The sequence below is a fragment of the Nannospalax galili genome, unplaced genomic scaffold (assembly GCF_000622305.1).
Source record: "Nannospalax galili isolate Female #2095 unplaced genomic scaffold, S.galili_v1.0 scaffold413, whole genome shotgun sequence".
In the NCBI taxonomy this organism is placed as follows: Eukaryota; Metazoa; Chordata; class Mammalia; order Rodentia; family Spalacidae; genus Nannospalax; species Nannospalax galili.
In genome coordinates, this window is record NW_008333889.1 from 42,070 (window position 1) to 65,041 (window position 22,972).

Sequence of the window (22,972 nt, forward strand, 5' to 3'; positions counted from 1 at the left end):
GTTTGAACAACCAACTTAGCAAGAAAGTTTTGAAAGGTATTTGATTTGTAAATGGTAGATTTCTAAAATTCAGTATTGAGAGGATATATTCCATGTGTACCCAAATTCAGGACTGGAATTGTGGCTAAATCCTTTCTGAAAGCAAGACTTGTACCCTTGATCAAGAACCCCCCCCAAAGAACTCCTGTATATCAATCAGCTTTTAGGACCTTTTTCCTAATGTTGAGTCCAATTTATATGCTTTACCATAGTTAATGCCAGAGAATTGCTGATGGGTTAAACCATGCTAACAAAACCACTTCATACAGTTGAATCTATACTGAGTTTGCCCCTGGTCTTTGTGGTCCTGCAGTGGATCAACCAAAGTGGTTTTTTATCATTAATATCATTATTTAATTTAATTAATATATTTTTGATTATTTAGTCTTTCTCTTGACTCTTTGAATGCATTAACCAATTTTTAATAGAAGAGAGACAGTATTTTAGCAAGTAAATAAAATATTTTAATAACTATTTTCCTGAATTATCTAATTCCTCTAAAACATGGAAATTTGACTAAAATGCTTTTTAAATTTAGAAATTACTTAAAATACACCTCAAAAATTTAGTGTTTTTCTTCAAAAGTATGCCTTTACACTAGGAATTGTATGTAAATACTGATTAGGGGAAAAAATCAATCACCTTTTGATAGAAAATACCGTTATAAAAGAGGGAAATGCCTTATTTATAAATATAATTGAATCATTAGATAAATTAGGTGCTTAGTAAACATTTCCTTAAATACTGACCTTATAAAATGCCATAGTATCACTGGAAAAATGTTAGGAGCTTAAAAACTTTCCAAAATACTATTATTTTTTCATAGATTTTAGAAGTGGAGAGATAACCCTCTTTATTTATGAATCCACTAAGAAACGATAATCTTTCCCTCTTCATATTGTTTTCCATCTTTTTGAGCAATAGTATTGAGTTTTCACAACTTCATGTTGAGTGTCTCCCAATGCTGCAGACTATATGCAACTTGAGTATAATAATGTCTTTCCATTGACATTTGAAGAAAGGTGCCATCTTACAAATATACTACTGGAGGAAATTTTTTTTATTATTTTATGTGTAGGAATGCATTGCCTGCATGTATGTGAGTGTGCCCATGTCATGCAGTGCCTGCAAAGGACAAAAGAAAGTGATGGATCCTCTGGAAGTAGAGTTAAGGATGGTCATTAGCCCCCATGTGGGTGCTAGGATTCAAACCTGGGCCTTCTGCAAGAACGGTCAGTGCTCTTGACCATTAAGCCATTTCTCCAGGCCCTGGACAAAATTCTTAAGCTTCCTAACCTTGTCACCTTTCCAGAAAGATGAGGAAGAGAAGATGGTCTCCGTCTTCAAGGGCTTCTTTCAGTTTTAGGTGAAATAAACAGCATTTGGAAGAGTGCTAGGGCAGATGGTTTGCATGTGCTCAGTAAATGTTCGCTATTACTATAACTAGAGTTGAGAAAGTTGAGTTTTAATTTGGAAATTGAGGACAAACCCAAAGTCAGTTAGACTCCAAAAACTGCCATCATGAAAAATTCCCTTCCTAGAAACTGAAGGTATACACACCCTAAGGGAGGGTTTTAGCTATATGCTATAGAAAATTTATATAGATGATTCATAAAAATTTTAAAGACATAAACATGATGTATATTGATAAATGAGTGCAAATAACTCATAAATCAATGGACACAATGTCCACAACATATTGTTTAAGGGCTGGAGTAGCCTGCATGTTTTATATAGCTTGGAGTAGTAGTGTGCAGACAGATGGGCATTCTGAGAGTTTGGGGAAAGGAAACCAATTAGAAGTGCATCACTCAAGATAAAAGGCTAGTTCTGAAGTGATAAGATTTAGATAGAAGACATTGCATAGTGAGAAGGTCATTATAATTAGTTGTGAGAATTTTAAGTTAAAGAGGAGTTAAAGTAAGTCTGGGGATGCCTGGCTAGAGAGTGGTGCCATGCATGTTTAGAAAAGGAAAGGCAGGGTTCTCTGGACAAATTAACACATTTAATCTGAACACACTAACATGGTCTACTGAGGAACTATCCACAAGGAGATCTTTAGCAGGCTTTTAAAGTACATTCTTCACGATAATCAGAAATCAAGGCATATATCTATAAGAGCAAAAATTAGATTCTTGAGTGTGAAAATGTTCAAAGACTGAAAAAAACTTAATAGAATCCAAATATGAATATACATACTTCTTGGAAATATTGTCAATAAAGAAGGTGAGTAAAGTTATTAAAGTAGGAAGAAAATCAGCAGGTGATGTTCTTTGCTATCTGAGAATTTCACATATTTGCTATATTTTGATCAAGTCCACCCCCATTCCCTCATTTATAGTTCCTCCCGTCTCCCCCTCACCCTTTTTCTTAGTTTTATATGTTCATTTTTTTAAACCCACTGAGCCTACTTAGTGCTGCAAGTGACTCGGGGGAGAACCTACTGGTATTTTTCTGCTAAATGGACTTGGCATGTGTTTTTAAAGACAAAAGAAAAAAAAGTACACTTCTAAGAGGGAAGATAGGTCAGGGGTGCCTAAGGTGGTAGAAGTAAGTGAAGCAGAAAGACGGTTGCCCTACAGTTCTCCTCTGTGTCCTAGAAGGGGTAGGTTCAAAGGAGTGGCAGGTGCAGGGCACAATTCAGACTGAGCAGGAAGGAGCGAGTGGGGGGGCAGGCAGAAAGTCAAAATGATTCAAGTTTGAAAAAGAAGAACATAGGGTCTAATCAAAGGCTCAGAGAGGTTCTTCTAGAACAAAGAGAGATGTCAGCTCGGTTTTGACTCACTGAAAGAGAAACGCTGAGAAAAGAAGGGGAGTATGGGAAGAGGTAGGGAGGAGAGAGGATGCTTGTCAAACACTGGTTGAGATGAACTGTATTAAGACATAATTAGCTAAGGATATCTAATCTTCAGAATTATCCTAACACCTGAATCATCTTCATATCAAAAGGAAATACACTATTAAGGACAGTTAATATTTCCATAGTAGGGAGTTTTAGATGAATTAATATCACAAAACAAATATAGTTAAGAAAGAGCTCCTGAAATAAAGAGAAGAATATTACCACAAGTAAAATTACACAGTTTGCTGATTATCAAAGTATATTATTCAGTTTTTAGGTTTTGGCTGTAAAATCATGGTTATAGCAAGCAGTTCAGAATAAAGCTGCATTATCAAAATTAGCATCCTCATTCTTACTAATTTCAAATTCAGTTATGACAGTAGTTCCACTTATCTACTGAGATAGGTTCCAAGAATCTCAATAGATACCCAAAACTGTAGGTAGTACTCAAACAAACAGGTATCATTTTTCACTACATATGTATGACCTGTAATAAAATTAAATTTATAAATTAGTCACCAGACACATAAAAGATTAATAACACAATGTAAAAAATTTAAAAATAGGACAGCTGTAGCATACTGTAATTAAAGTTATACAAACTTAGCTATTCTCTTTGTTGAAAGAGTCAAGATAATAAATATAAGTATTTTCAGATGATGGTTGACTGCTGGTAATTGAACCTCAGATATTGAAACCATGGCCAACTAGTGGACGATTGGACTTCAGGTTTACAAACTGAGAATAGTAAAACAGATGTCTTTACATTTGCCTTAAGCTCAAAGTTTACCTGCCTATACTGTCCTCTTGGCTAACTCTAGAAGAAAAAAGTAAAGTAATCACCTTGAAGTACTCACCTACAACAACTACCATGGTTTTCTCTTTGGAAATGAACAGTATATCTCAGAAATAAATGCCCTGAAAACTACTAGAGAGAAATGTGGGAGCTGCTGTTCTCTGACCTCCACACATACTCTGTGGCATGCGTACCACTCCCACATATATGGACATACAATTAAATAAACACATACATGTGAAAAAATTTCTTAAAAAGAAATGTGGACGTCACAGAGTTTGGATTAGGCTTCAGCTCAGATTTCAAGCCTGAGAGGGTATCACTTTAACATCTGTGAGCATCAGCAATTTTCATCTGTAAAATCGAGGCAATTCTATGATTTATTATTGTAAGACTTAAAAGGCACAATACATATGTGGCTCTGGTAGAGCTTGGCCATTTTAACTTGTGAACAGGGCTGTTTTGCTGCTGCCTTGCCCTCGCTGTTAGAAATTTAAGCTTGGTTTATGAATGTAAGTAATTAATATTTTTAAACTACTTTTTGAAAGAAAACTTTTGAAGTGCAAAGACCTAAAATTGAAAAGTGGCTTTGTCTCAAACAATCCAAAAAGTCATTAATCAAAAGGTTTATAATCGGTATGGACATTATGATTCTTAATGACCAAAATATGTAACAAGGTTGTAAATTTCCACAGCTAGATCCATTCTTTTGAGGCTGTTTCTGTGCATTTCACTGGTATTAAAGTTACTCATCTTTTTCATAGTTGGTCATAAGAACTGCAATAACAACACTACATTTCTCACTATTAACATTTGAGCATATAGGTCTGAGCGTGCCTCTGTTTTTCTAGTTATTTTTAAATGCCCTTAAAGATCTAAGGGTTATATTCTAGTTTACAAATATTTCACAATATATTTATGGAATTTTCCATTTTCAGTTAGGCCCTGTCATTGAGGACACTGGCTTAATGATAAGATGCTGTGTTTTTAATTAAAACTCTTCCTGTGTTGGAAATCCCACTTGACAACATAATCTGTGACCTTAACTAATCCACTTAGCCTCCTGAGACTCAGTTTCTGCCCATGTGAAATAGAGATAAAATGTTCTGGTCAGGGAATTTTCATTAGAACTAAAGTTGCTCGGCCTACCTGATTATTCCTACACCTCTTTCTGATCTCTAAAAACAAGGAAATCCCAGCATATACTTCCAGTCTTAGTTATATCCAAATCTCTGTTTCATTTCTGACTTATCACACCCAGTTCCCTGGTTTAGAATCCTACCCATGCACTAATGACTGCCATTTTATATCTGCATATCTTCCCTTTCCTCTAGGATCTAGATTCATTTATACAGATGTCTATTCAACATGATCACTTGGAAAATTAAAGGACTTGTCAAGTTAATACACTTGCATCAGCTACCCCTCACTCCTTGTTCTCACTCAATCTATCCCCTCAGACTTCATCATCTCAATATAGGGTATCTGTCCCCACTTCACACACACACACACACACACACACACACACACATGCACATACACATACACACACACATATGCATAACTTTAAATTCAAATGGAAGCACGAAAGATCTCAGATAGCCAAATAAATCATGAACAATAAAATCATTGTTGGAACCATATGCTTTCAAGATATGTAGAGAGTCATAGTAATAAAAACAGCATGATATGGACACAAAAAAGGCACATTGATCAATGGAGTAGAATTGAGGACCAAGATAGAAATGCAACACTTACAGCCACCTGATTTTTGACAAAGACACCAGAAAAATATACACACTGCAAAAAAGACCACATCTTTTAACAGATAGTTCTGGGAAAACTGGATATTGAACATAGAACACAGAAACTTGATCCTAATCTCTCACCTTTCACAACAAAAATGTTGTGAAACATTCAAAATCAGTTCCTTTTGTCTTTTTGAAATATACATCATGTTATCATTATCTAGTCACGTTACCACACAGTAGAGCACCAGAACTGATTTCTCCTATTCAATTGCAGCTTAGACTCCTGCCCCACCTTTGACCACCCCTTCCTTTTTCTTGCTATCTCAGGTTCTGGGAACCACTACTCTACTCTCAAATGCTGTAAGTTTTACTTTTCTAGGTTCCACAATTGAGTAAGTTCTGTGTTTCTATGTCTGGATTATTCCTTATTTCCCTTAATACTATGTGCTTTATGTTTACTCATAAATGAACCTGTTGCATATGGCAGAATTTCATCAACACTGTTCTGTGTGCATATATGTCACATTTTCTTTATCCATTCATCAGATGATGGACACAGATTTAACCACATTTCTTGAATGTTGTAAGTCTACAGTAAATATTGGAGTGTAATGCTTCTTTGTCATACTTCATTTCCATTGACTATTTGCCTATTAGCAGGGTTACTGGATCACATGCAAGTTGTACTGTTAACTGTTCTAGAGTTCTCCATAATGCATTCTATAATTTGCATTTCTACCAACCGAGCGCAAGAGTTTCCTTTTCTCCACAGTCTTGCCAATACTTACCTTTTATCTTTCATTCTTGCTAATTAGACCTCACCTTAAATATCCTCTCTCACTGCACTATGTAAATATTTTCCATCAAATCATGGTTCATTGCATTATTGTTTAATTTTCTATTTCAGCTTTAGCTTACCCACTTATTACTGGTGATTCTTTCTTCAGAGTAAGTTTCATAGGAGCCTGGACCCTATGCACCTCACTCCATCTTATTATTAATACCCAAAAGAGGACCAACCATTAATATTCCTCTATGTTTAAACACAGGTAGACATCAAAAACATAATGTTGAGCAAAAGAAAATAGCACTGAATTTTCTTGCATAATTCTTAATAGAAAAAATGGGTGTGGTCATTTAACTTGTAAAACAGAAAAAGTAGGAAAAGGAATGTCACTGGAAAACTAATCCTTCAAAGTACACATTTCGGTATACCTGTTCTAGGTATGTGTCAAGGTGATGATCGTAGGAGCCAAAATCGTATGTTGCTGTTCATGTCTTTCTTCATTAATTAAAACAAAGTCATGACTAAAACTAGCTTTTCAGACTTTCACTGTTTTCTAAATGAACTATTCCTCCAGGCAAAAATTCTGAAAAGTTCCTTTCCAGTCAAACAGACTGTATTAATTACTTTTCTGTTGCTATGATAAAACACCATGACCAAGGCAGTTTATAGAAGGAAGAGCTTATGATTCCAGGGAAAGCATAGCAACAGGAGAAGCATGGCAGGTGCAGCAGGCCAGAGCATAAAGCCGAGCATCGCATCTTCAAGTAGGCTCTGGAAGCAGAGAGAGACTGGAAATCTGGCAAGGCTTAAGAACTCTCAAAGCCTTCTCCCAGTGACATGCTTCCTCCAGCATGGTCACACTTCCTAAAGTTTCCATGACCCTCCCCAAACAACACCACAAACTGGTGACCAAGAGTCCAAAGACTTGGAACCTAAGGGGTACATTCTCATTCAAACACTACACAGACTTTATAAAATCTTCTCTAGTGAGTGTGGAAGGTAATGCAGCCTTGTGGGAAGGTATGAGCTGCAGATGGTGAACAGTGAAATGAGGCTGTGGGCATTGCTCTGATCCTAATCCATACAGTGAATCCAATCAGCTGGATGGAATCACGAAGGTTTCCCTGTAACCTAAGTCTAATGAACTGATAGAATGTTCAGCTTAAGTTTGTCCTTCCATATTTTGTTTTCCAACTAAAAACAATAGACAGTCTCCAAAGAAAACAAGTTTCAGGAGAACCATCTGTACACGATGAAGCATATTTCTATTCATCTAATTCTATGAAATTATGGACATTTCTTATTATTGTTTACCACTTTCTAATTGTGCAAATAAATAAAACAATCCTTGAATAGTTTTCAAGGTTCATAAAATAAATCAAGTTTATTATGCTGATTCTTGGCACCAAGGGAGTAATGATATTTTATAAGCTCAAGGAAAATTTTAGAAAATATCAGAAATCTGGAGTTGTGAGTGCCTAATATGATTCTTTGTGGTAAAAATATAGATTTATTAAAAGTGAAGAAGCATAAAGTACACGCCATAGAATGGGAGCATCATGAGCAGGATGCTTCCAGATCTTTACCCAACTGTCTTAAAAGAAAAGAAATTAAGGTATGTAGATTTACTATATATGTGTAATCTGAAACATTTATTTATACTCTTTTAAAGATGTGGTCTTATTATGTAGCCCAAGCTAGCCTTAAATTCAATATCTTTCTGCCTCAGCCTCTTGAGGGCTTGGTTCTACGTAGGCTCTCCATGCTTGGCTGTATAACCTTTGTTAAGTAGCAAACTACTTTCCTAGGGAGATGTGAACAAGAGTTTACTAGCCACAGCTATGAACCACAAACAGACTGAAGAAATGATTCTACCAAAGTCCAACTTGGGAAAACAATGAAATCATTGAGGTTACTTGCAAGTGTAAGGATGAGGGGTTACTTACAGGAGCATGAACAAAGACAGCTATATCACCAAAAAGCTCAACCAAACATAGGTGATGATTCAGGAAGGCTACAGCCATGGAGCTCTCTGTATGACTGGCAGGCAGCTCCACAGATTGGGAAGTCTCTCCGTGACAATTGCTTACTGTTTCTATAAACCTTGGGGAGGAGTCTTGTGAATCTCATTAGTTTCAACTATGTCTTAGGAAGTTTGTTTACTTTGTGAATCTCTTGAGCCGCCCACCTCTCCTCAGGAGAAAATGTTTCAATTTGGAAGAAAATGTTAAGCAACAAAATAGAACAAAAATTGAAAATTGATATTTCCATAAGGCAATCTGCATTTTGTGATCTCAGAACAGAAACACTAAATGGCCACAAATGGCCAAAGAATAGAGAAAAAGAGTCTGTATAGCCTGGGCCTTTGGACAGGACTCCTGTATTAAACTCCACCCACCCAGGGCTCAGGGACCATTGTAGAAGAGAGGGCAGAAAGATAGTAAGAGCACGGAAGAGGTGCATGACCATGTGGAAAGTCTACAGGCTCCTGAGACCCTGCTTATATGAATCTACAGCAATGGTGTCAGCAAGCACAAGACCCATGCAAATTCAAGCAGACAAAATCCCAGCAGAGAACTGGGGAAATGGACAGCAGGCCCCAATTTTAGCTGAAGAACTATTGGCAGCTGATTACTGTTAGGTGAGGGAGAGCTGACCTTTAAGGGAGTGACTCTAATAGGCTGAATCAGTGGATGAACTTGCACTGAGGGATGTCTTGACTGGATAGGCCTTGACATAAAAGACGGAATGCAAGAAATCCTGTGGGGGTCTATGGGAGGGTGCAGATGAAGGAGGAATATACAGAGATGCTTAAGGTGTTTCCTATGGCATGCATAAAAATTCAATAAAAATATACAAAAAATACTAAAATGGGTTAATTATTGATCTTTGAGAAAAAGAATGTTAATTTTTGAGACAGGGTCTCCTTGTAAGCCCCAACTGGCCTGGAACTCAATATATAGACCAGGCTGGCCTTGATTTCACAGAGATCTACCTGCTTCTGCCTCCTGAGTACTGGGATTAAATGCATGTGCCACCATGCCATGCTAAGGTTAATAATGTTTTGTGATGTCTATATTTTTATGTTTCTGATTTCCAATCTTGCCTTTTTGTTATTACATCAAGAGACAAAATACAGAGCCAGTTATCTCTCAAATTTCCATTTTTCTTCTGTAGTTATAAAATAGATTATGATGTGATTATTTATGTAGACTACATTTTTTAAAAAATGAATTTAAAGTCACCAAAAAAGTGTTTGTATCTGAGCATACTTATTGCTGGTGTTTTGTTACTATGTCAGTTTGAAAGTTGAAAATGACTGGGAAATAAAGAAAAAGCTAATGTTTTCCACAGAATATTTTACTGTTTTCATCTAGTCCAGAGTTGTTTCACTGGACCAAACCCAAAGCTTCTAATGGCCTCCCATATGCTTTGGGGTAGAAGACACAGAAAAATAGCCTGAGCCAGGTCTAAGTTCCTCATAGGTGCTAGGATACTGGCTGTGTATATTCTGTTCATTTTCATCCATTCCTAAGCCAGCTGATTTCTCTTTCCTCATTCCAAGTCTGATGATTGGAACAACAATGCACATGTCTCCATGCATAGCGATTTCTTGTGAATTTAAGGAATATCAACTGCAGTTCTAGGTGTTTTTCTCAAGTATTTCCTTAGAGATTGAAAAAATAAAAAACGAAACCTAGCCAACTCCATTTTTGTGGTATATGGTAGTGATGTGACAGCATGAAGAGGGAGACAAGCCAGAAGGCTGAGGTGTACATCCTGGTGCACATCCCTGGGTAGCCTCCCGAGCCAGCAGCACAGGAAGGAAGAAGGTAGGAAGTTCCCTATGGCCGTTGGCGAAGACACCAAGTGTCCCTCCTCTCTGACATGACTGTTTTCACACAGACGCTACCCTGAATGCCGTTGCCTCAACTTCGGATCCTGGTTTATGTTTTCCTTCCCCATTGCTGTTATCCTTCTGCTCTTGTCCTGGATCTGGCTCCAGTGGCTTTTCTTAGGATTCAAGTGAGTAGACATTTCATGTGAATGTGATGATTGAAGGTGTAGGTTCCATGTTCTTAGCTCTATATCCAGTGCTCTCTCTCACCTAAGACAGGTATGTTGTGTTTGCACAATTTTCATACCCACAGCATTAACATATGTGAACACATTTGAAGAGTAAGCTAGAACCATTTTAAAAAATACTGGCACTGATAGGCTCTGTAAAGTACAAATCCATCCAGGTGTCCTTTGAATCCTAAACCAAGTAGGTGATAACTGGTTGGGGTCCTTGTCCAACAGTCAGAGTTGTTAGAAGTTTTGCCCCTCCATTTGACATAAGATGGAACATCACTGGATTATCAAGTGATTTTCAACTGTTAAAATGAAGTTAATGTACAGATGAGTAATCTTTCCAAGTCCTGCCCTTGCTTGGTCTCTGTGTCTTTTACTGTAAACAATGGAATTTATGTATAGTTGGTAAAATCACTCCCACCACCAGAATGTCCACATTTAAGGGCCGAAGTTGAACATATAGAAACTAAAGAAAAGCATACTGATCAATAAAGAACCACTGATACCACTAAAATGTCAAATGATGTAGGAGAATTCCAGCACACTGCTTTGTCTAGGATTGAAGCTGGCATTTCATAAGCACCAGCTAGTTTCACGACTCAGATGTCAGCCAGCAGAAAAATCATACCCCACAAAATCTAAAATGCAGCCTGGATTTTCAACTTACTTAATAACATTCTAAAAGAAAATAGCTGTGTAGCAAATCTTGAAGATTTTTTTCTTGAATAATAAAATATTTTGAATTCATATTTATAGTTATTTAAATAATTTCAATGATCTCTGAATAAAACAGCATGCTATTCACCAAGACAGCAAGGCTGAACTCAGCTGTTTGTACTTCACTTTGTTGTGACACCCTGTCTAGTCTGTGGACATAGTTTTCAAGCCTAGTAAGGTAAGGACTGATAATTTCCCTTCTCCGGTCTTCTTCCTATTGTTTGCCGTAACTGCCCAACTGTGTCAGTAGCTGGAAGATGACACTGATGGTTTTAAAAACATTCTATCCAGATTGTAGGAGCAGCATGTGGCAGTCCTCCTGCTGAAACAAATGTGTGGAATGTCACTGACTTCAGCAGGTGGCCTTCAGTGTGGCAGGCCAGTTGCATACTAAGCACTTCTCCTGGGAAATCAAGCCTTTGGGGGCTCTTCAGTTGTACAGGTTGCAAAGCTGGAAGAAGGGAGAACAAGGCCAACTCAGTAGATGCAATATCCAGTACTTGCCAGCACTGTTGCATTCTTTGTTGCTACATCCAGAGACTTTACAAAAGATATCCAACCTCTGTCATTATCTTATCACTGAGAATGAAAACATTAAGATAAAGTGCAGAACTGTTAACACAATCTCCCAGTGAGGCACAAAAGGCCTGTGAAACCACTCATTAGGCAAAGTCTTTAAGTCATCATCAGTGGTGTGTCTAAACAGTCCCCTTGCTGGCCACTCTTGGTTAGATATAGCACAGTTTCATGTTCCAGCTAATTTTAAAGTGTCCTTTTCAGTCTGTCAGTGTGTTCACCTCCAAAGGCTGCAGATTGGCAAACAGAAATGATCTGCCACTCCTCTAGTAGGCTACCATACATTCTTATTAGAGTGTTGGCTGTTAGCACAGTTAATTCACCCATTATAAATGACTCCAACATACTTGGGAAGAGAGGCTTATCTATCAGTGCCTCTGCACTTAGATAAATGGAGAGGTTGACACATTGTCATATGCTTCATCAGTTCCTTTGTAACGGCATTAACCTTCATTTGCAGCAAAGCCAATTGGATTTGACTGAATTGTTTACTGTCTGCAACCAAAGTGACAAAGGGCACCTGCAGCTTAGAGGATGGGAAACAGTCTCTAAGGAAGAGTTTTATCTTTGGCAATTCTTTTCTACTGGCAGTTCTCAGGATAGGCCACCTGTTTCTTAGGATAATATTATTTATGATAAAATAGGCTATAAAATTTTGAGATTGGCACTAGTCAGCAATTTAATTGAAATGAAAATTTCATTATTCTTTCATTGATCATTTAATGTAGCACTATCCTACCAATTATGTTCAGAGGTGATCGGTAATCACACCTGATCACATCAGCATGAGAAGGATTGTGAATCGCTACGGTGGATGGCTCAAGAATCAAGGAAATTCAGCTTCTTCATGAGAACCATAGTCCAAAAATTTATATAGTGTAATTGTATGAAAAACTGTTACAAAACAAAACTTATGTTTCCTTTGATAACTACTCTCTCACGTCCCAATCGTCCTTCTTACTCTTTCCTAAATCATCGGTTTTACAGAAGGACACTACCCACTTTGCTATACCCATGCATGATATTAACTAATTGAGCTACTCATAAACATTCCAAGAGATAATCCTAAGAATCTAGCTATGTCCTCATTTGTTTCTTCCTTAAGAGGGATTTATTTTTAAGTTTACATTTAGAGCAGTGCTCCACAAAAATTATTCAAATGTTTGAAGACTCTGGACTTTGAGACAAAAAAAAAACCCAAACGAACAATAAAACACCACCACCAACAACTAAAAACAGTCATAGTGAAAACAGGCCACTAAAACCCACAGCTAAAACAATGGTAGGTAGCACTGAGAGTACACTAGAAGGTGGTCTGCTCTGTGCTTTTAGGGCTGGGGTGGAGGAACTTACAGGGAAACGATGGTCTGAATTTGGGTTACTTCTATGAATAGAGCTAGTTTGGACTCTGATTAGGATCAGCATGTGCAGCTTCTGTGCCCTAGTGTATGACTCAAGTTTAATATCTTTGTGAAAATTGATGGATCTAACTTCAACTGTCTCATAAATTTGCCAAGGACTGTTGAGTGGGTGAGTTGAATATTTACTGTGTAAGCCACTGTTAAGAGATAGTGTTCCAAAGAGAACATCTGTGATATGGTCACTGTCCCTGTCCTCCATGTTTCTAACTAGTGGAATGAAATTTTCACATGTACAATAATTAGCAACCAAGATCCACAATAAATATGTATTTTAACGTAATATGATTATTGAATATATCCATATATACAATATACTTTCCAGATAGATGATAGATAGATGATAGACAGATAGATGATAGATAGATAGATAGATAGATAGATAGATAGATAGATAGATAGAAGAAAGATAGATAGATAGATAGATAGATGATAGATAGATGATAGATGATAGATAGAACAGATGATAGATAGATGATAGATAGATAAATAGATAGATGACAGGGTAGAAATGAAGTTAACCAAAGAAGATAAAAACATGGCAAATAAACAGTTGGTGGCAAGGTGGCTCAGTCAGTAAAGGTAAGTGCTGCCAAATCTGCTGACTTGAGTTTTATCCCCGAGACCCATAGATAGATAGATAGATAGATAGATAGATAGATAGATAGAAAGAAAGACAGATGATAGATAGCTATAGAGACATGAAGGACATGGAAAAATTGAGTACTACCAAAAATCTTAAAAAGGGAAGAGATGAATAGAAAATGCAACAAAAATTAACTATCTAAAATTGAGCAAGCCAGACAAAAACAGAAAAGAAGAAAAGGATATTCAAAGGAGTCAGAGACACAGGGATGATACACCAACCCCTGGTATCTCCATAGAGAATTATATTTTATAAAGCTTTCTTGAATTTATCTTCCATAAAGGAGGGTGGTGAAATGATCCTTTACTTAACTCTAAAGGCTTTATTTCTTCTTTTCAGTTTTAAGCAGATGTTCAAATGTGGCAAAACTAAAACAGTCAATGAAAAAGCTTGTGCTGAAGTGATCAAGCAAGAATATGAAAAACTTGGACCAATGAGGTAAGACAGACACATACATGTATGCGTGCACACACACACACACACACACACACACACACAACACACACACTCCAAATAGTTGTTTCAAATAAAATAATCATCTAATCGTCCATGAGGTATTTATATCAGTTGACCAAGACCACAAATCTACTAAGCTTTGTGACTATAACCTGGTATAATAAAATGCATACAATTGTCCAACTAAAATTTACCAGGTAGAAAAATAATACTAAGACAACACCCTTACTCCAAAAACCTGGAGAGGAGAGAGGGCCTTTTCTACTTTTTTAAGTGTACTAGTGCTTTCCAAACAAGAGCACACCCAGGTCCTATCGTGGTCAGTGCTCTCCTAGGATTATGCTTGATAACGGCTCAGAGTTTTCACAACTGTTCTGAGAAAATAAGAAATAAAAACAGTGGGATATTTTTTTCCCCCACAGGTATCAAGAAATCGTGACCTTGGTAATCTTCATTGTAATGGCCTTGCTCTGGTTCAGCCGAGATCCCGGGTTTGTTACTGGTTGGTCTGCCCTGTTTTCAGAGTAAGCATTCATGATGTCTGTCAACCCTTCCTGTTTTATGTTGTGCTTCTTTCCTTGTCCCGCAACTTTGAAAATCTTCATGAGATTTCTTTCTTCATTTCTTTGGAAAATAGTTTTTAAATTTCGAATCTTTTCAGGAAAAAAATATATGGAATTAAATGTAAAGTAAGAACACAGAAATGGTAGCCATAATATTCTGTAACAAAACAAGAGTCCATCAGACAGGGATCTATGTCCATCTTGACAAAGTTAGAAATTTAAGCTGCAGAAAGGCCATGGTCTATGCTGGTTAAGAAGGTAGGTGTTTAGAGCCACACTTCCTGGATCCCTTCTGGATCTTCTCCTGACTTTGGGAAAATCACTGCGTACTCACTTTCTTCATCTAAAAGAGAGAAATAATAGTAGCGCCTAGAATAGTGTTAAGTTTTCTCCTAGAAAAAGTACTAAGTGTTTATTATATGAAATAAATGCCATATGATGCCTCTTAATATTCTGACACATCTGTGATCATATTCTCTGATTTTTAAATATTTTAATTTCTATAGAAGATTATTTATTGGACTCGATATTTTCTTTTGCACCATTACATGCATTTTTGCACTAGTACATTACAAAATTAGCCTTGATTCCATTTCATAGATAAATAAGTACTAACTAATAAGAATGAGTTCAAAGCAAAGCTGGAAACCAGTCAGAATTGAATTTACCTCTTAGTATTGTGTATAGCAGTAGCTGTTGCTGAGTCATGTGAAATGAAGAGGAAAGTTTTAGCATAATTTGCTACATTAACCTTTGTACATAACAATATAATTTGGTTTTAAGATCTGGGTTCCAAACCTATCTTTCACTGGTGTACTCTGATTCCTAAATCCAGTAGATTTTCAACTTGGACTTCTTGTCTTACATCCCCGGCAAGAACCCACAGAGTTTGGAGGCAGAAATCAAGTTAGATGTATTTTGGCCTCAGAGAATAAAGAAATAACTGTTTCTCTCAGCCAAATCCTTCAGGTTTTATAGGCATTGCAAATTATTTTTTAAGGTGCACAGAATGAATTCAAATTTCTTATGACCACACTGCCTCAAGGAATGCAATGAGATGTCATCTTTTAAAAGATCAACTTGAACTTCTTATTTGCTGTAGGCATAAAACTTTTCATTGTGAGGGTTCCAAGCCAAAAGAATCATTTATTTATTTAAAGAAAATCATTGATTAATAGCAAATTAGTACTTTGTATTTTCTAATAGGATCTAGAACAAAATAAAAAAACAGTAATCTTCTTTCCCTTTAAAATACAACCCCTACCATCCTAAGTAAAGAAACCTCTTGGCCTCTAAACACTAATGAGTGGAGAACTAAATGGAATCAGGCAATAGCTAATATAACCAAGGAGAAATTCCAATAGGAAATTCAATACAATCAGCATCTAGTTTTTAGTCCTTATGGGAAGATAGTGTAGCTCAGGATATGTTTTGTTTGTAGGAGGAAAACTGTGTTCTGAGCAGTACTTCTTCTGTCAACCCGCATTGTGGGAGAAACAGTAGGAAAATGACTAAAGGCAGGAGAGAGGATGGAATTGAAAATAGAAACTGGACTGACAAACACTAAGCAAACAGAATTTGTATAAGCTTAATATTTCATAGTACTCTGTAATCTAATTAATAATGAACTCAAACAAAATCGTGACCAAACCATTATAATTTAAAATGTCATATGAAAATATTTTCAACATTTATACCTCGATTTATTTAAAGAATAGACTCTGTAAAATACACGTACTATGTGTAAGTTTTAGCCAGCTACAGTTTCTAAAGCTAGTATGATATATTAAGATTTATTTTTCCCACCTAATGTTTTCATTCCATCTGTTTGAATCTGGACTGAATTCAATATGTCTTTTCACATAAAACAAAATCCAGTTACATGACTGCTGGCCCAGTTTGGCAAAAACTCAGCCAAAAAAATACAACTAAAATAGAATAACGAGGAAACAATACACTTGTGAAAAATTTATTGTCAAGCTTCCTGAATAAATTAAGCCATGGTAAGTTTTTAATTAACAAGGAAAGAAAGTAAAACTCTATTTAAGATAGGTTGCTTTAAAAAAATGTCAAGTTGAGAAACAATACATTTTCTTGGTTGTTTAGATTTTTTTCAAATAAATTATAGGAGCAGAGACACTTGCATAGAAAATAAATATATTGAGATATAGACAGAAAAGTATTCCTTATGGTGTATGTACATATTTCGTCTCAGGGTACAATGCACATAGTTGACTGCTGACTTCTAAAGCTGTATTCTAATTATTTGTGCCTGTGTCATTTGTATCTGATCTCCAGGTGTCTCTTAAGTGCTGAGGCTTCTGGGGATCCTTTTTGCTGGAATTGTCTGGCGATTCTTAGCCCCCATCTGTTCCTGAATCACTCTTAATTTGTACAGTGATCATTTGTGAGCATCTCATAAGCCATTCTGATAATTAATCTTCTTAAGTTTCTAGAGTGCAAACATCATATGGATTGATTTCATTTGTATGGTATGGCTAGTACCCACTGCAGAAGCAGATGTTTCATCTTAGACGCCAGATCAATTTGCTTTCATAGTGTATAGAAGAGTTGAAGGGGACATTGGCAACATCATATTTTGCTACAATTCAATAAGAGGACATTATAAATCAATTAAATGGAGGCTTGTCTTACTCCAGCAACTATTTCAAGTTCATTTCTCTGACATATTATAGTGAGAAAGCAATAATTCATAAGGAAATTGGTTGACAAATATGAAAATTTAACTGAAAGAAAAAAATTGCTTCATTGGCCTAATCACTACCACATCTCTATACATGGTATCGACAATATGCAAAACGTACTGTAGTAAAAGGAATGTGGTCTGAGATGATTGGTCCTGGTAAGGTATGTCTCTTAGTTGGAAATCTATAGGTTTTAGCTCAGACTGTCCAGAGAGAATCACTTATACCACCAGTACTACTTCTGTACTATTACATAATTAATTGATGTCTTAGCTCATGCACGTCCTTAGTGCCATTTTTAATATACACATTTGTTTTTATTTTTCAGATACCCTGGTTTTGTTACAGATTCAACTGTTGCTTTAGTTGCGGGACTCCTTTTTTTTCTAATCCCAGCTAAGAAATTGACTAAAACTACATCTGCAGGAGATGTTGGTTGAGTATCAGTTCTAATCTAATTGCATTTGCAAAATATTTAAAACTTTGAAAGTTCATCATTTTCAGTTGGTACCTAGAACATAAGAAATTGCCATGTCAACACAACCTTTGTTTTACTACACCCTGCTTATACCCTGTACCCTCTGTCCAGCCACTGTGACTCTCCACCCATGGGAATACTCATTTGAGTTTTCAGAAGTAAAGAATATCCTTTTACACCACTGTTAGGGTTCTTCTGTGGGTGGTACTATTTGACATATGATAAATCCACTTCCCCTACCAAAATCAGAATATTTACTGGTTGGGTAACATGAACTTGAAAGTCGCTTTAAGAAGACCTCTAGATGATAAGTGTGAAGACCTAAAAAAGGATGGATTTCAGGAGAATGAGCACTTATAGATTCATAGAGGTCCTGGAGGAAAAGAAAATCAGCCTCACAAAGGGTCACAACTGGAAAACAGTTAGCACGAGCACTCACTGTACTTGCATCCCAAGGACAGGGAAGCATACACATCTGTACACATCTGTAGGAACTCGAATTTTCCCACATGCACAGAATTCAGTCATATCTGTGCTTACTGATAAGAGCAAATTTTCAGGATCTATATTCCTATATTTTATCTATGTAGGAGAAATGATTTAAAATACTTTTGAAACAGAATTTTGTGATTCTTTTGTCTATTTTTACTGGAATGGAACTGGAAATTGTGTAGTTGGGTTCGTCTAGCTGACATCTTAAGTAGTTGTCCATACATGACTAATATTGGATATTTTTTAACATGATACTCATGAACAACATAGAGTAGCAATAAAATCTTTTTCTGCATGAGATTAGAATGTCTCAATGTGTGTTAAGGAGCTATTGCAATCTCTAGCAATGTTTCCCATGTAACCCTCAAGATTGTTCTCGATGACCTAACACTCAGCAATGGCAAGTACTGAGGAATCATCAGTTACTTTAGCCTCACTGGCTCCTACCTCTGAATCTCCTCCTTCAGAAAGATCCTTGGCACTAGCAAGCTCTCTTTCTGCCCTCATTATTTAAGAGATTTCTCTCCCCAATAAACTTATGCACACACTGTTTTAAAATGATGTGTAAGAACACAACATGTTAAATTTTAAGTAAGTGATACACTTCAAAAGATTTTTGCATTTTGATAGTGCATATGGTCTTAACACAAGGAAGAAACATGGTGGCAAAATTTCAGTCGTAACTAAAATTTGGCTTGAATCTGGAAAAGGAATGGAAAGGAAGCTAACAGTGTTCTTATTTTCACCTGTAGAGAGGATACGTGTTACATACAAAGGTTAAGTGAGGATACGGTGTTTCTAAATGAACTTACCTATCAACGAGTCAGTAGAGATAGATCAGAAAGAATCTTTTTGGTTATTACTTTATGAGCATGATCATTCTTGGCAATACCTCAACATTCAATTATGAACTTTGGATAATCCTTAAACTAGAATACAGATCCCTCTTATGGTTAAAAAATATTTTAACCAACATTAGTGGATAATAAATAAAATTCTATGCTGATACTTTTGGAGAGCCAATATGATATTAACCAACATTTTATATAAGAATGAAATGAAGGAGCTGGAGAGATGGCTCAGTAGTTAAGAGCACTGGTTGCTCTTACAGAGGACTCAGACTCTGTTCCCAGTACTTACATGGTGACTAACACGTCTTCATAATTCCAGTTCCAGAGAATCCACTGGCCTCTACTGACCTCCATGGGCATTGTATGACACGAGTGCACATATATACAAACAGGCAGTACACTCATGCACATAAAATAAAAATAATAGATAAGATATTTTAAACACAATGAAAAGAATATTTTCTAGTTTCATTTCTGTTGCTGTGATAAACTATCCTGACAACAAAGCAGCTTAGGCAAAGAAGGGTTGATTTGAATTACAATTCCAGGTTACAGTCTATCATGGGGGTGGGGCAGATTAAGGCAGGAGCTTCAAAGAGCTAGTCACATTATATCCACAGTCAAGAGCAGAGAGAAACAAATGCATTCACACTTAGGACTCAGCTGGGTTCGGGTACTCTTATACACTCCAGGGCACTGCCCATGAAATGATGCCACATACTTTCAACTGAATATTCTCACATTGATTATCAATCATGACTAAGTTGTATCAATGTACAATTAGAGCTAACCATCACAGTATAGTTCAATATGCTTACTCATGCATAGTAGAAGTAGAAAAATGAATGAATGAATGAATGAATGGCTTTGCTAATGACAACACTATAATTTATCTAAACATATTTCAAAATGTTATCCAAAGGATTTTTCCAAGTTGGAGAAGTTTTCATTATGATGGCCTAGGATTTTTCCACCTAGGCTCAGTGGAAATTCAGACTCTAGGTCAAATCTCTGTCTTGAAAACAATACCAAAACATTATAAGCTTCTTATGTGATAACTTGGATACTGATAAAAATGTCATATTGTCATATTTTAAACAGTATTTAACTATAGGATTTTGTTTTGCAGTTGCTTTTGATTTCTCTCCACTGATTACTTGGAAAGAGTTCCAGTCATTCATGCCTTGGGACATAGCCATTCTTGTTGGTGGAGGCTTTGCCCTGGCAGATGGCTGTCAGGTAATGCTCAGTGTGTAAGATATTTAACAATTAACTACACTATTGAAAAGAAGAACACAGAGAAAGTCAACCTTGGGCATATTCACCTTTACCTTATCATTTTAATAATGCAGAATTCAATATCCATGCAGTGAATATACCACACAGATGAGGTGAGTTCATAGTTCGAGAATTTTTACAGGCTACAAGCGAAAACATAATTTTATGGTGCTCCAGCATATCAAAACATAATGCAAAGAAGATTAAAATTCTTAATATGTGAAATTATGTACAAGAGTAGCTTAGTAAGAGAAAAACTAACATTTATAAAATCTATAGATGACTCCTAACGGGACTTGTTTTTGTCTGTTTATACTTTTACCTTATTTAATGAGGAATTTGAGTCAGTCTTGGTTTCAATGCCATGGTTCTACTGTTGTGAAGAGAATGAGAAACAATATTATCATTAACTGTATCTAATAAGTGTCTAGTGAATGAAGTTCAGAGAGAATTTGATATGACAATGTCTAATGTATCATTCCCAATGTCAGGAGGAAATAAAAACACGGCAAGGCAGACAGTTGGCCATTCTTTGATCTATCCACCCAGCTGAGGCCCTTGTCCCTTCTAATTGCCCTGGTCATTGTAGTCTGCTGGAAGAAAATTATCTTCTCTAAACATCTAATATAAATTCTTCACCCTTGTCTGACTAAAAACCATTCATTCCTGGATTTTATATCCTTTTATAAAATACTCACAGCTGATTTTATTCCTCATTTGCTTAACTGAAACCTAAAAAAAAATGGTGAGGGGTTGTGGTGCCAAGTCTCTGGCTGCTAAGACGTTAAGTTTTGTTAATTCTCAAGATAAACCTCTATCTCCTCTTTCTTCTTCTTGATAACTTTTTGGGAGATTATTCTTTGCTCCTAACTTTATTTCCAGTTTTCTGTGTAGTATTTAGATGCTGAATTTTTAGCAATAGGATTTAGTAATAGGAATAAGTATTAGAAATTGTCTCAATTCAGAGAGCCTTTTCCAAAATTGTTTTAAGCTTAGATTTGCCTTTCCTCATAACCTGTCCAAATAGAAATGGTAGAAATATAAGATAATAGTTTTCTTTTCTACTATTTCAGCAGTAATGAGATCTGAATTCTCAGAATAAATCGCTGTCATTCCTATGTCTGGTGATTTGAACTGTGAGGACAGCAGAATCAGAAAGTCTGGCATTGATATGAATTTTGCTCATCTCTCCTCAGAATATCTGCCTAGACTGGACGTTAGACACTCAAAGTGACTTTGAAAGCATCGACCAGACCCTAGAACAGCAAAATCTGAGGAAATGAAAAGGTGTGGATTTAGTCTGATGCACTCGGCTCTCTCAGTGAAGGAATTAGGAAACCATGGAGGGAGGACTTACTTGTTATCAAAATATCCTAGTAACCAGAATCTGCATTCTGCAACAATTCTCAGAGAAACCTACTCCTGAGTGGCCAAACCGAAGTCTTGAGCCTCAAAAGACTATGTCTGTGGGAAATATGACCTTGAAATCGGTTTTACAAAATATTAGGAGACAGCTTATAAAAATTTTATTCCAAACTATAATTTGTTCGTTAAATGTCTCAAACCAGGAAACACTTCTGAAGAAAGTGAGATGATGGTTTTACATCGTTCACTTTACACTGGGCCCCTCTCTTAAATGCCCCTTGGTTTGACTGAACATGATGATGTCTCATAAGATTTGGTAAACACTGTCCAATTATTAGCAGTGAATAACTCCTCCTCTTTCTTTTTCATACATGCTTCAAAAGTTTTCTCCCAAGGTAACCATGAAGGATTAAACAATGTTTTCTCAAATGCTTACTGAGCTCCATCCAGAAAGACAAGAACTATATAGCACAGTCAGTAATAGACAAAAGATATAGAAAATGTTATAGATGCAAAGAAGATATTTGAAGAGTAACTTAACTTTGTACAAGTAGATGAAATGTGTAGGCTAGAAAATGGAAGAGTCAAAAAGATGTAGTTTATTGATAAGATCCTGAACAGCTAAAGGAATTGGAGCAAGAGATAACATTATAAACATGGAAAAGCTAAAAAATATTATAGATGGTTCAAAAAGTGTACAAAGTGCTGTAATCCTCTCAGAAAACCACCCGCAGTTCTGAAGACCCAGGTGGATGTTAGAAAACTGAGGTTTGCTGTGCTGCAAAGCCGAGGCCACAGACGCTGGCTCGGGTAGAGTCTCCATCAACAATTCTCGCACAGCATGAAGAGCTTCCAAGCGTCATTTTATGGTCTTTGAAAAAAACAATACCTATCCAAGAACACCAGGCAATTGGGGACGCTTCATATACAATGAAAGTAAATAAAAGTAAAAGAAGCATGGAAATAAAAAGAAGTGGAATAAAGATAAAATGAAAAAATGCTTAAAGCAGAAGAAACTTTTAAATGTGTCATTGGTGCCTCCAAGATATTAGAAATACCAAAGACACGAAACTAAAAGAGAATGTTATGGTTAAAAATTAAATAAATAAATAAATAAATAAATAAATAAATAAATAAA

At 36.3% G+C, this 22,972-nt stretch overlaps 1 protein-coding gene across 1 annotated transcript in view; it reads left to right on the plus strand.

Annotated features, from left to right (window-relative positions):
* The window catches only part of Slc13a1 (solute carrier family 13 member 1), a 67,402-nt gene that overhangs the window by 37,628 nt on the left and 6,802 nt on the right, over positions 1 to 22,972 (plus strand). Inside the window, exons 8-12 of the mRNA XM_008828889.2 lie at positions 10,122 to 10,241; positions 13,986 to 14,084; positions 14,525 to 14,626; positions 17,699 to 17,805; positions 20,321 to 20,430. Of these exons, the coding sequence (XP_008827111.1) occupies positions 10,122 to 10,241; positions 13,986 to 14,084; positions 14,525 to 14,626; positions 17,699 to 17,805; positions 20,321 to 20,430 (538 nt within the window). The remainder of the gene's footprint in view (positions 1 to 10,121; positions 10,242 to 13,985; positions 14,085 to 14,524; positions 14,627 to 17,698; positions 17,806 to 20,320; positions 20,431 to 22,972) is intronic.